General features: G+C 39.2%; 2 protein-coding genes across 2 annotated transcripts in view; both read right to left on the minus strand.

Annotated features, from left to right (window-relative positions):
- Window positions 1-8,361, minus strand: part of LOC146690964 (DNA repair protein Ku80-like) — a 14,476-nt gene extending 6,115 nt beyond the window's left edge. The window contains exons 1-12 of the mRNA XM_085434183.1: window positions 8,185-8,361; window positions 7,737-7,850; window positions 7,468-7,651; window positions 6,527-6,575; window positions 6,315-6,437; window positions 5,892-6,071; window positions 4,956-5,070; window positions 1,094-1,232; window positions 766-878; window positions 540-602; window positions 319-456; window positions 144-231 (exon numbers count right to left, since the gene is read on the minus strand). Of these exons, the coding sequence (XP_085290309.1) occupies window positions 144-231; window positions 319-456; window positions 540-602; window positions 766-878; window positions 1,094-1,232; window positions 4,956-5,070; window positions 5,892-6,071; window positions 6,315-6,437; window positions 6,527-6,575; window positions 7,468-7,651; window positions 7,737-7,850; window positions 8,185-8,199 (1,321 nt within the window). The 5' untranslated portion in view covers window positions 8,200-8,361. The remainder of the gene's footprint in view (window positions 1-143; window positions 232-318; window positions 457-539; window positions 603-765; window positions 879-1,093; window positions 1,233-4,955; window positions 5,071-5,891; window positions 6,072-6,314; window positions 6,438-6,526; window positions 6,576-7,467; window positions 7,652-7,736; window positions 7,851-8,184) is intronic.
- Window positions 8,362-9,293: 932 nt separating this feature from the next.
- tmem169b (transmembrane protein 169b) lies at window positions 9,294-13,897 on the minus strand. The gene is made up of 3 exons (XM_085434186.1): window positions 13,755-13,897; window positions 12,795-13,232; window positions 9,294-12,016 (listed from the first exon to the last, which is right to left on the minus strand). The coding sequence occupies exons 2-3, from the start codon at window positions 13,066-13,068 to the stop codon at window positions 11,388-11,390; spliced, it is 903 nt and encodes a 300-aa protein (XP_085290312.1). The 5' UTR covers window positions 13,069-13,232; window positions 13,755-13,897; the 3' UTR covers window positions 9,294-11,387.
- Between the last annotated feature and the right edge of the window lie 720 nt (window positions 13,898-14,617).

A 14,617-nucleotide genomic window follows, 5' to 3' on the forward strand; every position in this document is an offset into this window, starting at 1 on the left:
AAAACAAAGGCACTGCGCATGCGCGTTTTACCCATATTCTATTGCGATATTTCATTTTCTTATCATTGCCCAACATTATACCGGTATTACCGTGAACGGTATGATATGGCCCAGCCCTATCCCCTAAAATAGAGAAACGGTACCTGATGGAGTAAACTTTTTGTTTTCAAGAGAAGGAAACGTGAACTGCCTGAGGTCTTCCATGAACGGCAGCTGGATGTACATCAGGCACTACAAAGGGTGAGAGAAGCATCGTTAGCCCTGTGCTAATAGCCACAAATTTAGTGAATATATACATAAAGGAAAGCGGCTCTTCACCTCAGAGTCCTGCTTGATACAGGGGAACGCTGCGCCCACCTGAGGGTTGCTGATGCGGTTAAAAGCGTAACGTACAATAGCCACCATCTGGAGTTCATTCAGCGCGCGGATAAGAGCCGACAGAGCCACTCCTGCGTGCTGCTCACGCAGCACAAAGTTGACAATACATGTCAGTATCAACATGTATTCAACAGCCGTGTAGCATTTATCTCCATTCTTACCTCATCATCCCTCGCAGCAAAGATTTTGATGATTTGAGAACCCATAAACTGATTACGACGTATCTGAAAGAACAGAAACAAAAACAGCCTCAGCCTTAGACAATAAAGCTACTTTCAGTTTTACTCACTCGGGGTTGCCAAAGCACTGCATGTTTGCATTTTTCCCTGGATGCCCCTCCTGTTGCAACCCCAAATTGATCTGTGTCTTCACAGAAAAGTAAACTACCGTGCTCTGTTTGGTGAATCCCAGCACAGCGAAGCACTTCCCATCGTGCTTGTACTTCATCTGTTCTTGATCGACCTTGGAGAAGGGAACAATGTCACTTCCATAACGAAAACCTGGGAGCAGAAAAAAGTGAACTTAAATGATCACCTGAGCTCAGAGTCCGTCTGTCAGTAAGCACAACCAGAATTCATACATAATGCACACCAGATTATAAGGTGCACTGTCAATTTTTGAGAAATTTAAAGGATTTTAAGTGCGCCTTATAGTGCGGAAAGTACGGTAGTGGGAAAACGCAAAACTAAACTCTGTTTGAAATGGTCCTCCATACCTTGGATGATGTCGTCCTTTTGCACCTCTGTCTCATTGTCATCGTCCAGGCAGTAAACCGTTTCTCTCTTCACATCATCTTTCTGGTGAGATTGAGCATCAACTGTAATCCACATTTTCTTCAGCTTCTCATCGGTCACCTGGAGGACGCGACAAGCAACATTTCTAGGTCACAAAACACCTCACATGGAGAACATTTACATGACCGTTACTGGTGAGATAGAAATCAGAAGTTACTCATTACCAGAAAATTACATGAATACACTGCATCTTCTCAAAGCAGTGTAATAAGCATAACACAGCAAAAGGGAATTAACAAAATAAGTTTTAAGCAGTGATTTAAAAACAGTCAGTGATTCTTCAAACCCCGTACAACCTTCTCCAACCTGTACATAAATATTACATCATCTGTTTTTTAATAGTTATTCAACTGTATTCTAAGCACCAGGTATCTGTTAGAATTTTTTGAGTTTACTTAACTAAAATTAAATGAGGCTAACATATCATTTGTGTGATTGTTGTTTTGTTTTTGTTTTTTTGGGGGGGGGGGGGGGGGGGGGTTTCGGGCATGTTATATTTAACTGTCAAAGGCTTGTTAGAAACTATGAAACACATCATGCAGACTTCTGGATGTTAGAAGAAAACTAATAGGCTACTGCTCATGAATGACAGTAAAGGCAGGAAGGTGTCCTTTAAAACTAAACATGTATAACATTTATATAAGAGCTGGGCGATAGAACGATAACGATATGTATCGCGATATAACTTTTACTCGATAGAGAAATTAAGCTATCGCGATAGACCTCGCCGCTCTTGTCCTCTTAAAAAAAAAAAAAAAAAAAAAAAAAAAGGTCAGCCAATCCAAATTAAGTAGCGCAGAGCCGAACCAATCACAGCCGCAGCGTCACGTCGCGTGACTTATTACGTACAGCACAAGTGCCAAGCCGCACGTGTGTTTGTTTGGGAAGCAGCCAGCGGGTAATGGAGCCAGCGGGTAATGGAGGAAATGAGTGTGCCGACTAGAAAAATCAACCGAGCGTGACCGAAGAGAAAACAGATGATGGTTCCAACGCCGGAGAGATTGTCGAACGGAAGAGCCATAGAAGTTCCGTAGTGTGAAGGTATTTCGGCTATTTCAAGTCTGACAAAAAACAGAGTAGCGTGCACTGTAAATTGTGCCGAAAGCAAGTCTGGAAATACAATAAACTGGTGCATGCGTCACACTGTGCGCCACGTTATTGTTTCGGTGAAATGAATTTCTACAATACTGTTACTGTTAATTCTACTCTCTGCAGTGTTTAAATGCTTACATATACACACAGTTACTGTCCGTCCACACATACGACTCGGTTCTGCTTCTATGCCCCAGCTTTGTTTACTTTTTCCCACCGAGGCTTCTAGACTTCTGATTGGCCAACATTTCTGCACGGTTAGGAATCTAGCGCCACCTGCTGCTTTGGCGTGTTCATAGCAGCGTTTTCCTTCATTTCTGCCTTTATGTGTGGACGGGATTATTTTTTAAAACGAAAACGGAAAATCTCCGTTTTCAAAAATACCCGTGTACGTGTGGACGTAGCCTCAGTCTCTGACTGGAAGCGCTAATTCGTCATTCGGCTTTTGTCAGACTAAAGTAACTGTTAAAACTGTTTGAAAAGCTAAGCTATACAACAAGGAGAGATTGAGAATTTCCTTTTAGTTCTCAGTTTATTTGATATTGACAAAAGTTAGTCAGTTTTGTCTGTTCTTCTGTAAAACAAACTAAGATTTATTTTTAGAATTAATATTTTGTTTCTAAGTGGAATTGACAATTTAGTCTGTTTCGTTTGTTCTATTTTGAAACGTAAACGCTTTAGCGGCTGCCTTTTGTGTAGTTTGCAATATTTGCCTTTATTTATCTGAAAAAGTCTCATGTTCCTTAAGTACATCTACCCTGTTGAACTTATTATGGGAAATAAATATTTAAATAAAAACAAGCTGCTGATTATTTCACATTTTACTTGTGAGCAACGGCACATTTAAATCTTACAAATATAGTTATTTGGCTTATATCGTGATAGATATCGTTATCGCCTGAAATGAAAAAAACATATCGTGATATGAAAAAATCTCATATCGCCCAGCTCTAATTTATATCATAGTTTATAATATAGCACGTGTATTTCAGCAATAGCCGATTTATTTTAGTGTAGTGGTGGACAGTCACACAGCTTATGTGGGCGTTATCTGTGATACTCCTTAACTATAATTTATCCACGCTAACTTCAGTTAACCATTCAGACAGTTCTTTTGAAATGAAAAACATAAACACTCATGTCACCGGTAGGTTTCCGCTGTGCCAGCTGTTTAAATTACTGCTGCTTATGCAGTAACCATGGTAACCACGGAATCTGAGCGGCTGGATCGACGGAGGTCAGACAAAAATTTTACATGTATGATCTTAAAACAGGACACAGCCACTATACATGCTGGCCTCATATCAAATGTGAACGTAGACTGAGTCTATGTTTGACGTTTGTTTTATATCTAATCTTCCTCTCAAACATTTAAACAGCAGCGAGTCTGCAGCTGAGGGAATATAAACTCAAACTGTCGGAACAAGTTTGATCATTTCTTGCGTGTATTAATTTGGTGATTTATTAAATGTACAAATGTTATTCTAATCTGCAGCTGAGTCTCTTACGCTGATGAAAATGCAGATACCACAGATCGCCTGTTCGACCAATCACATTCATTCCACTTTGATCTGCGACAAACTGACACGCTCATCTCTGTTACAGTGTTGCATTAAACTGCTATATTTTTGTGTTCTTTATACTGTAGATTTTCACGTCTCTGGAATAGTTGGCAATAATCATATTGTAAAATCATATTGATATGACCCGTGAATTATTCCTAGATGACCGTTAGATTAGTTTGATGCTTAAACTCTGGTTAACTCAGAGAGCTGAAGATATTGTGGATATGCTGACCTCGCTCCGTGGTGTACAGGGCAGTTACTACATGACGGAAACACCAACATTATTTCTTTTAATAAAGTTTATGCGTTTATACACAGGTCACACTGATTATTACACAAAAACCCAAAGATCAGATGTTAATCGGATTTATTTGCTCTCTCTCCTCCTTAAACATGTTTTTAATGTTAGTTATAATTCAGAACTGGCGACTGAAACAGGTATGACACATACGACCATCAAGAAATAAAAAACAGATAAATATAACCTCCGTAAATGAAGTCAGTGTACAGCGGGGATTATGGCAGCTGCGCTTTGTCGGCAGTAATAACAGCTCGATTGCTTGCAAGGCGAGCGGGTCCCACGCTCTGCCTTGAGACTGGGCTGGGCAGACATTTCCGAAAGCCAAAGCAATGCTTTTGACTCAATCAGCGTTAACTCCGCCCCCACGGTTTGATGGGTGAGGTTGACAGATAAATTATTTAATGGTGAGAACTGAAGGAGTCAATAGTGCCTAAATGAATTAATTAAATACACCATTAAATAATTATTTAAATGTGGCAATGATTAATTAAAATATGAAATAATTTAATTAATTAAATGTGTCAAAAATATTTATTTAATTAATTCTTTCCCATTTTAATTAATTACTTACAATTTTAATTAATTATTGCCACATTTAATTAATTATTTAATGGTTTATTTAATTAATTCATTATGGCAGTCCTGGCATTCCATAGCTCCAATGTCCTGATGGTAAAAGCATGGCTAACACCAGAGTGCTCAAAAAGACCCCACATTAGGATCTACAACTAAAAGCTGGCTTACATCAACCTATCTGATGTGTAACTTGGAGATAGCCCTAGACATGCTTTAAAAAAAAAAGTTTAAAATACACAGTCAACTTACTGCTTTGTAGCCAACGATTCGGATGGAGAGAGAGCTGCCTATGGTCAGCTGACAGGGCCAGGCCACGGGTCGCCTCTCCACCCGCTTGAACATGCACAGCTCCTCGATCGCATTCCTACAAGATTAAAACACATGGAAGGAGATAAACTTGATCATAAATTAAAAACACTGTTTGCCTGAGTTCAAGTCCAGTGAAATAGATCACAGATTCTATCCTGGTTCTCAAAGATAAACAACACTCTGAAAATCTAAGGAAGGAATGTTCCTTTTCCCAACATTAGAAACAGAGCAGACATTGGTGACTCAATACTGAAAGTATTTCGCGATGCTTGGTACCAAAAATGATTCAATTAAGGGCGCCATCTCTAGAATGTATTTTTTTTTTAAAGACTTCCACTACATGATACATTGCAGGAAAATGGGAATGAGAGGGCAATTTTTTAAGTATTGGGCAAGAACTGGCTGAATGTTTGTAAATGATCACATACGGCAAGAACAGAAATGTTTAATTTGATATTTCTCGCACTGAAACTGAAAGCGCATTTCGCAGGTGGAGATACTAAATGTTGAAGGTAATGTTGTTTTTCCACTTTATTTTTAGAAAAATGTTAATTTTTGGGGGGGGAGTTTTCCAGAAATCTTGATAACTGCTTTTAAAAAAAAAGCATTCACAAGACTTTGGTTACTTCCTGCACCCCCTTCACAGAGATCCTCTTGATTGATACAGTATGATAACATTTTCTCTCCATCTTATAGATGCAATTTTTTCTACTTTCCCCTCCCTTACAGTCTGATTGGCAAGCTCCTCATTACTCTGTGTGCACACTCACCTGGCAAAAACAAGTAATCTAAGACACCAAAAATCAAGTTCATCCTAATTTACAAAGAACATTAATCCATTCCAGAGAACAAAAGTGTAACAGGAAGTCCACTAACCTGAAGGTGTGAATTTCATCCAGGCCGTCCTCCACATCCAGGCTCAGCATCATCTCTTTCACCAATTCCTTGTTTTTCTTCTGCTCCCTGGACAGACCTTTGCCTGTCCCCGGGTGACCGGGATCTCTTCTCTCTGAATCCCCTTGACCCTCCTTATCCTCTTCCACAGGGAAAGGCAAACTGGACATCCAAAGATTACAGTTACATCAAGAAAAAAACTAAAAGATTGATAAAAGTAACCAAATATCATGAAATCTGCTTCAATCAGCTTTACAATTCAGTTTGATAAGCCTCTCCTGCACTCTGCATTTTTACCAGTTATCATCAAAATATTGATTATCACATAGAAATATTAATATTTTCATCATCTTAAGTATCATATAAAGTAATAAAACATTGTGAATGTTTATGTTTGAACCTTACAAGAACTGCACGGTGATGCCAGACTGAGTGAGGTTCTTGATGATAACCTCCAGGCTTTCTTCGTTGGTCTGGGTGTTGAGGTCAGTCAGCAGGGCAATGTTGAGACAATCATACTTTTTCCCCCTTAGAAAGGTACCATTAAGTACTGAATACAGGTTTTATTTTTCAGTGAAGTGCATGAATTATTTATGAAATACAAGAGAGTTTCTTACTTTGTTTCAGTATGAAGAATATCCATGCAAACTACAAGGGCATCCAGCCCTGTTACAGAGCAGTTAAGGAGGCTCAGAGAAAATGTAAGCACTTTATCAATTTGCACAAAAATCTTATCCCACAGACTTCAATAAAGGGTCAGTCTTCATCTCACTAGTGCCATATATATTAGTGTTCATAAAAAACACTAAAAGAAAAATAAAGACAGGATCCAAGTTCTAATCAAAGTTATCCATGTTCCCATGGAATAAAAAAAAAGGAGGAGGACTGGATAACTGTAAAATCATGTACAGTACTGTGCAATACTCCTTCATTTCTTTATATTTTCATTCCAAGCAGCCAGACTTTATTGTATTTTTTTAAGAGTGGGCTTGGGTTATAGTTCTCCAGGATTTCTGAAGGTCTGTCACAGATTTTATTTGGACATGTTAAGAAGAATCTTATTTGGGGGGGATTGTTTGTATGGCTACTTAACACTGACCTGTGAAACATTCAAACATGGATAAAGGCCCACATTCTAAGAAGCGCTTTGATAGTCCTTCAAGAAGCCTGGAGAACAATTCCTGAAAGAAATTACAAGAAAGCTGCCTATAAGAGTTAAAGCTGTGATAAAGTCATATTTGGTGGTCATACCAAATATTGACTTTCAAGCTTCAAATTTTCTATAAATCTCGGCACTTATTTTAAATCAAATCAAATCACTTTTATTGTCACATCACATGTGGAGGTACACTGGTACAGTACATGCGAGTGAAATTCTTGTGTGCAAGCTTCAATACCATAAGAACAAGCAAAATATAAGAATGGCTAAATCTGAGAGTTTTTTTTAAAGGCAAATATAATGAAATGATGGGCAATTCAAGACTTTTAGTACAGTGCTCTGCCTGCAGAGTTAGGTTTCTACATGGTATTAATGAAACGTGTTCGGGAGAAAGGATACAGTCACCCTGCTGACTCTCTGGTTGGACCTGATTTTCAATCTCTATCAGTAGTTCACAATCAGGGATCATAAGGTGTCGATGTACTCTGATGTTCTGGTACTGGCCATCCTGGCTCAGAGGGTTGTCTGTGGAGTCTGTGCCAAACAGGACCAAAGCCAGCTCAATCTTCGTCTCTGAAAAAACCTGACAGAGGAAGGGGAAAGCATGTTGGGAGGGTGCTAAAATCAGCCTCATTAGGGTGCTTTGTTTTATAAATGTGCAGTTGTACCTGGCGCTGGACAAACTTCTGGATGACTTTTTTGGCAAGTTCAAAGGAAGACTCTTCCCCGGGTGCAGAGTTGGACATGGTAAGCCCCACATCCATGCACAGCACCACAGCTGTCTGCAGAGGACATACTTATTTAATTTACGACACTTAGAGGTGCCAAAAACACAAAATTACTTCTCAAATGCTGCGTTAAGGTCGTGCTTTCTCATGCAGATAAGATAAAACGAGTATGCGAGCCTTGTATGCACTGAATGAGGAGCGTGACCGTTTCAGGCTGGACATGTCTCAACACGCCGCTGACGCTAAACGTCTCAAAAGTTCAAAGAAACATAAAAACAAAATGTTCCTAACGAATAAAAGCTGCACATTTAATATCGTGAATAGTATCTAACAAGCATGTATAAGTCCGTGACTTATCTCTTTAACAATTGAAGATAAAACAACTTACTTTTGAGCCTGCCATTTTTTCTTCTTTTCCCTCCACCAAAGCAAAGACTGTGTCACTTTGTTATGGATCCGGAAAGAAACAATGAACTAGGAACAGAAACTAAGTTTCTATTTACGATGAGACTTCTTCCGTAGACCTTATGAATTTATTATTGATTGTTGTTCACCTTAAATTACAATGTTATGTCAAGACCACTTTTGTGGTAGTAAGACTGAAGAGGCGGTCCGATAAAAGCTAAAATGAAATGTAGGTCAAACGCCCTCCGGCTAACCGCGCGCCTACAATATGCAAACATTTCCGAGCTGTGGTCAAGATTTCAGAAATACTTAATTCATACAAATAATAATTCTAACTAATCACTGAAAATACAAAATAATATAACAACATAAGTATTAAAATAAAATAATAATAATTTAAAAAAATACAAAATCTGCGCAAATTTTAACCTTGTCATCCCTAAATTGATTGTTTTGTGTTTTATTTACTAACGTTACTTAGATTTTTCATTTGCAATTATAATAGTTTTTGTGAAATAATAAGCCTGACTTCCCTACATCAAGATATTGAAATCAAACCCTCCTTTTAATGTTCCCTCAAACCAGCCCTGTATGCTCAGAAAGGTTATTAAATACATAATTTTATTATCTTCGATCATCCAGGAGCTATGTTCAGCCATGACTCACAGGTTTGTGCCTTTAGACTTAAATCACTAAACATGGAGATGTGTCTTTTTAATATATGCATTAACACAGAGCTTGTGTATTTTAACACCCCAACTAGAACCTAAATAAACTTAGGCCATAAATGTAACAAATCAGACATTTAAAAAGTGGCCACAGCAGAACAAATTAGCAAATGTTAATCTGACTGTATTTCTCATGAACTTATTGTATTTGGAATGGTTGCTGCATAAGGATTTTAGATTTTGTTCAGTGAGTATTGCAGGATAACACTGGGGTGCCAATAATCTCAATTTAAAGCACCCCTCGCCCCCAGAGAGCCATCTGCATTGCTGTGCACCATGCAGGGTTTACATGCTGACTCTTGTCTTTGTCTGCTGATTAGAGTGACTCGCTGGTTTTAACGATACAGTAAATATTAGTCTGTAGTTGAGATGTAATAACACAACACTTTATTTCACTTGTGTAAATGTTTGCATCATATAGATTCACAACATGTAAAACTGCATCACTTAACCCAGCCAGTCATATCCATAAACATTTCAACAAACATTTAGACCATCTGGATGTTTTAATCCAGTCTTGCTTGAATTTCAATCAGTTTTTTTTGATAGCTGTTTACAGTACATATATCTCAAAGTGCTGAAGTATAAAAGCACCTAGCTAGAACATCTTCTAGGCTTAAATATAGAAAGCAAATTGAAGTAATATGTAAAATATGTGAACATGGAAATGTAACAGGAATTCTTCAACTTCAGCTTTTTTGTGTGTGTGCGATTTAAAACTGTGAAGACAACACAAACACTTGTTTTAATGCTGTTCAACGTATGAAAACATGAACAAAAAAAGAACAATCTGTCAGCTTGTTCTCACTATGGCTTTGTAACTGCTTAATTAACCCTCAATAAGAAAAGAGGTATTGGTCTCCTTTCCTTTCAATCTCCATGCATTGTTTAGATACCTTGACTATGTACAGAGTCCAGAAACCAACAAAAACTCACAGGCCAGAATTCTTCTTACCCCAGAGTGTGATGTAAGGATCATATCATGACTTTTAATTTTTAAAAATCCCTTGCAAATAAATAATCAGCAGTGGATTAAGCTAAAGAGACTCCTTGGAGGTCTTCAGTGCTATGAGATAATTATTGTTCAGTTATACATAAAAAAATAAAACTTTTAGTTGTCTTTTACTGGAATTGTTGTCACCAACAAAAACATCACTTAGCCAACATTTTCCTTCATCCAAATGTGTATTAACCTACAACAAAAAAATCCCATGCCACAAAAGCTCCAGACACACAGTTTTTGTGCTTCTGTATTGAAGCCAGGGGAGGTTTGGACCTCTGCAATATGCGCCTCAGCACTTGGTGACCCATATGTGACCTTATGTGACCTGGCTGTGGCAGTGGTTCCTAAAAGCTTTCATTTTGCAGTGATACTTACGGTTGATTGTGGAATATCTAGGAGGGCTGAAATTTCACAAATTGTCCTCTTGCAATGATGGCTTCCTATTATATCACCACACCTCAAATTCAGCAAGCTCTTTACAACAACTCATTCACAATTATTTGTGAAGGCAGATTGCATTGCTAGGTGCTGGAATTCAAAGACTCAAGTGGTATGACCCAATACTTTTGCCCATACGGTGTATATGTTGCTCAAAACAAAAGATTCATGCATTCTGTAGTGACTGATGGCTGTGGGGTTGCATGCTATAGGCAGAGGAGGAAAAGTCCAATTTTATGACAATGAATCTGTTTTTTATGGTCACGCTGCCCCTTAAAAGGACAGATTTTCACACTGGTGCTCTTTGGTGTATATTTCCACTAAAATCAGCAACTCACACAAAGTAAACCCACACCACTGCCAGGGGACGGTCACCCCCTTTGCCCATTTTTTATGCCAGCCTCACTCTAAATCCACCTTCAAAGTGATTATGATTACTTCACAAAGACAACAGTGTTGCCTTTGAAGGTATTTTTGATGGCATTGAACAGCACAGTGATCATATATACTTAATGCAGATATTTACAGATGAAGTGAAAGTTGATGTAAACTCTCAGGAGTGTGTGCATATCAGTGTCCACGCCTTAGCTGTGAAAACCAAGGTCCATATGTTTGAAAAGGTCTTTGAGTGGGAGTGCTGTTCCATAATTATTGGTGGCTATTTAGTGATCTGTGAAAGCTGTAATGAACCTGTAATCAAAAAGAAAAGTCCCATAATAATTACTCCAGTGCTTCAACTCCAATAATGCTAGGTGATAGCAGTTCAGCACCAAAGGAGAGTTCAGGCAGTGCTTACTGTGTGATTATTAACAAAAGAGACATTTTGAAATAGTTTTAGAAAAGAAATTCTAATCAAAAGATAATTTTCTTACTCCTGTGGCTTTCAGGAAAGTCTCAAACCCTTCATTAGCAAAAACATAGATAGTAGTGGTGCTCATTTTGACACTCAAATTATTCAAATAATTCCCAACTTTGACCACATTAGCAATATGCTCCTTGAGCCCAGTGCCCACTACTTCACACTGATGACGTTTGGGCAAGTTCACTGGGTGCCTTGCTCTGTAGAGTGCCAGAAACAGTGTCAGAGTCAAGCAACTCCACTATGCTGTATGGCGAACAGTCTTCAAGCCCCAATTTCCCACAGGCCCAGCCACAGAAGCCTTTCTCCAGGTCGCGCACCGCCTGCCACCACTCACTGAAGGCCCAGGACACCTGCACCACAGCAGAGTACAGAGCCAGTGACAGCGCCAAAGGCATAATGAGCATGGGGTAGAAGATGATAAGAAAGGGGCATATTGTTATCTTGTGCCAGAACGTCCGCTCCTCATTGTACACCAGGAAGACATTGTACCAGGTGAGGGTGCCGTAGTAGAAGGAAGTGATGAACGAGAGGATGAAAACCACAGGTGCGCACGAGATGCTCCACAGGACCACATGGGGTCCCTGACACGCACCTAAGCTACAGGTGCGCTTGGAGCCTTCGCTCGCTTCGCATGCTGCATCAAGACGCTCCCTCGACTTGGCGAGTTCCCTGATTTCCTTCTCTGTCAAAGTGACGTGTATGTCCACCACCTGACCCTTCTTCTTTCCACGCGTAATAGTGCCAGTCAGGGTCACGTAGCGGCTGTCTGGAGGAAGACTCCAGCCTGTTCATACAGGATATGACATGGAAGTTAAGCAAGCGACACACAGGGAAGCCCAAACGTAACTGTAAAAAAGCCTGTGCAGTGTGTAAAAACATAATAACAGAACACAATCATTTGCAAATCTCATTAACCCACATTTTGAATCTGGACCAATAAACTGAAAATTCAAATTCTTTTTGGAAAACATGGGCACTGAATGCTCCGGACTACATAGGAGAGAGATCATCTGTCTCAAAATCAGCGTGAAGTTCAAAAGCATCTCTGATGGGGTTCTATTAATGCTTGTGGAATTGGCAGTTGGCACATCTGGAAAGGCTCCAGCAATGCTGAAAGATAGACACAGGTTTTACAGCAACATTTTAGCAAAGGCATCACATATCTCAGTGATACAACACTAAAGAGTTGCATCCATTACAGCATGGCTTCATAGTAGAAGCCTGCAAGGATTGTTGTTGAAAGAAAAGAAGATGCTACAGTACACAGTGGTAAACATGGCCCTGTCCCAACTTTTTTCAGATGTGCTGCTGCCATCAAATTCAAAATCACTTTATTTTTTCTGGGTATGTTTTCTGTGTTGTATTGTGAATAAAATATGGGTTTATGAGATTTTCAAATCCCTGTATTTTGTTCTTATCTATACTTTATACAGCATCCCAGCTTTTTTGGAATAATGGTTGCTGTAACACTGAAGTCTATTTTGTGCACAAATCCTGTCCTACAGTACTAACATCTGACATGTTGGGTTCATGAGTTTAACAGTGTGAGACAGCTTTTTCACCTTCGCCTGTGGGTGTGCAGAGGAATTTAGTTCCCTCCTCAGTGCTCCTCTCTGCTCCTTCGTCTCCTCCTTGGTCCTCTCCTGGTGCCCTCTCCATTTCAGACCGATAAACAATGAAGGACTCAGGACGTGGATCTTTCTTCTTCTTCCTCTTCCTCCTCATGGAGGGTCCTACTTCCCCATCATCCGCATGGCTCCCTGACACGTCAGACCTTAAGGAGACCATCTGGGGGCTGCCTTCCCCCTCAGTCTGAGGCTCCTCTACCTGTGCCATGTTCTCTCATTCATCCAATCCAACTCTTACTCTGAGGCTACTGTTTGGATGTGTTATGTGTGGAAATGAATAATGAAATTCTAAGCAGCATATAAATCTCCAACCATTGCATTAAGCCTTTACTCTGATGACTAGCTGATTGCAAAGTCATAAAAACATACACACTAGCACACAGAGACACACACACACAGAGCGTCATTAGGAAAAACATGTTTTTAAGCTCAGTGTGTAAGCCTGTGCCCACTGATCCTGGCCCAGATTCTGCACAGTAGCCTATTTTTGCTTTATGTGCTGATGTCAAATGTCATGTTATCATTGATTTCATGGCATCTCATGGTATGGCATGAACAGGAAACAAATAGGATATCACAAACAAAGCATGACACAATTGTTCAAAGGGGGGGGAGGGGGTCTCTTTGCATGACAGCGCAGCAATATAGGCTGAAGCTCAGGCTAATATAATCACGTCCAGACACATGATAGGGGGAAAAAATAAGGAATTTAAAGAAGGAAATGTACAGTTGGTCCAAAACAATGCATGTTTTTCAGAAGAGGGGATGAAAGCGACAATGAAGCCCTTCATACAGCTGATCCCCTCCCATTTAAATCCCACCCATGTCCGCTCTTTTGTCTGCAGCCGGTGAATGTGCTCTAACCACAACATTTCCACTGCGGCTTCATCTTACCTTCAATCTGCTGGACGAGCTCCGTGTAGATTAACTTGCACCGTGTGAGAATAAATTACTGAATCTGCCTGACACACAGGAGCAGAGCCCGCAAATTTCAGCGCTGTGTTTGTGTCCATACAGATGCGCTACGCAAAGCGATTTCCAGAATAGCACTAGTCCCGCCCCTCCAACCTCTGCCGCACACCAATCCCCACCATCCGTGATCCTCACGGCTGTCATGTGAACAAGGAAAAAATGATGATGTGGGAAAACCATCATAGTCTAATATAATTCCCGGGTATTATATTAGACTATGATGTTTTTCCCACATTTTTCCTACAGTCTAATGAATCCAGTCCTTTTTGGCCTTTTAAAATATCATTAAAGAAGTATTATGTTATTCTTGTTGCAATTTCCTCTGCTCAATTGGCCAGATCACTCTTTTTTTTTTTTTAACGCAATTTTAATATCAGTAAGACTTTTGAGTGGTATAAGTGAAGGATATAAGTCACTTAAGTCGCTAAAAACTGATTGCAGCATTACTTTGGGACAGGAGTGCTATTTGTGGAAAATCCTAAACTTATTAAAATATGAGCAAATAAATGAGTATATAAGGTCAAAAATATTTTAAAAAAAAAGAAGCTCAAAATAGCTTTTTGTGGCTAGTAGACAATAGTAAACAACACACTGATTAAATATATGAAATGAGTAGGCTGTAATAGCGATGAATTCCTACTGTTTTTACAGAAAATCATTTATCATTTAAAATTTTCATACAATACCAACATAAAATTATTATTAATAATAACATATTAAAATTACATAAAATGAATTTAAATAAATGAATTGGGAATTTTAAGTTTTTCTTAATAAAAACGTTC

Source organism: Copadichromis virginalis, linkage group LG16 (assembly GCF_057382275.1).
Source record: "Copadichromis virginalis isolate Kocher_CV1m ecotype Utaka linkage group LG16, C_Virginalis_male_GT1.1, whole genome shotgun sequence".
Classification (NCBI taxonomy): domain Eukaryota; kingdom Metazoa; phylum Chordata; class Actinopteri; order Cichliformes; family Cichlidae; genus Copadichromis; species Copadichromis virginalis.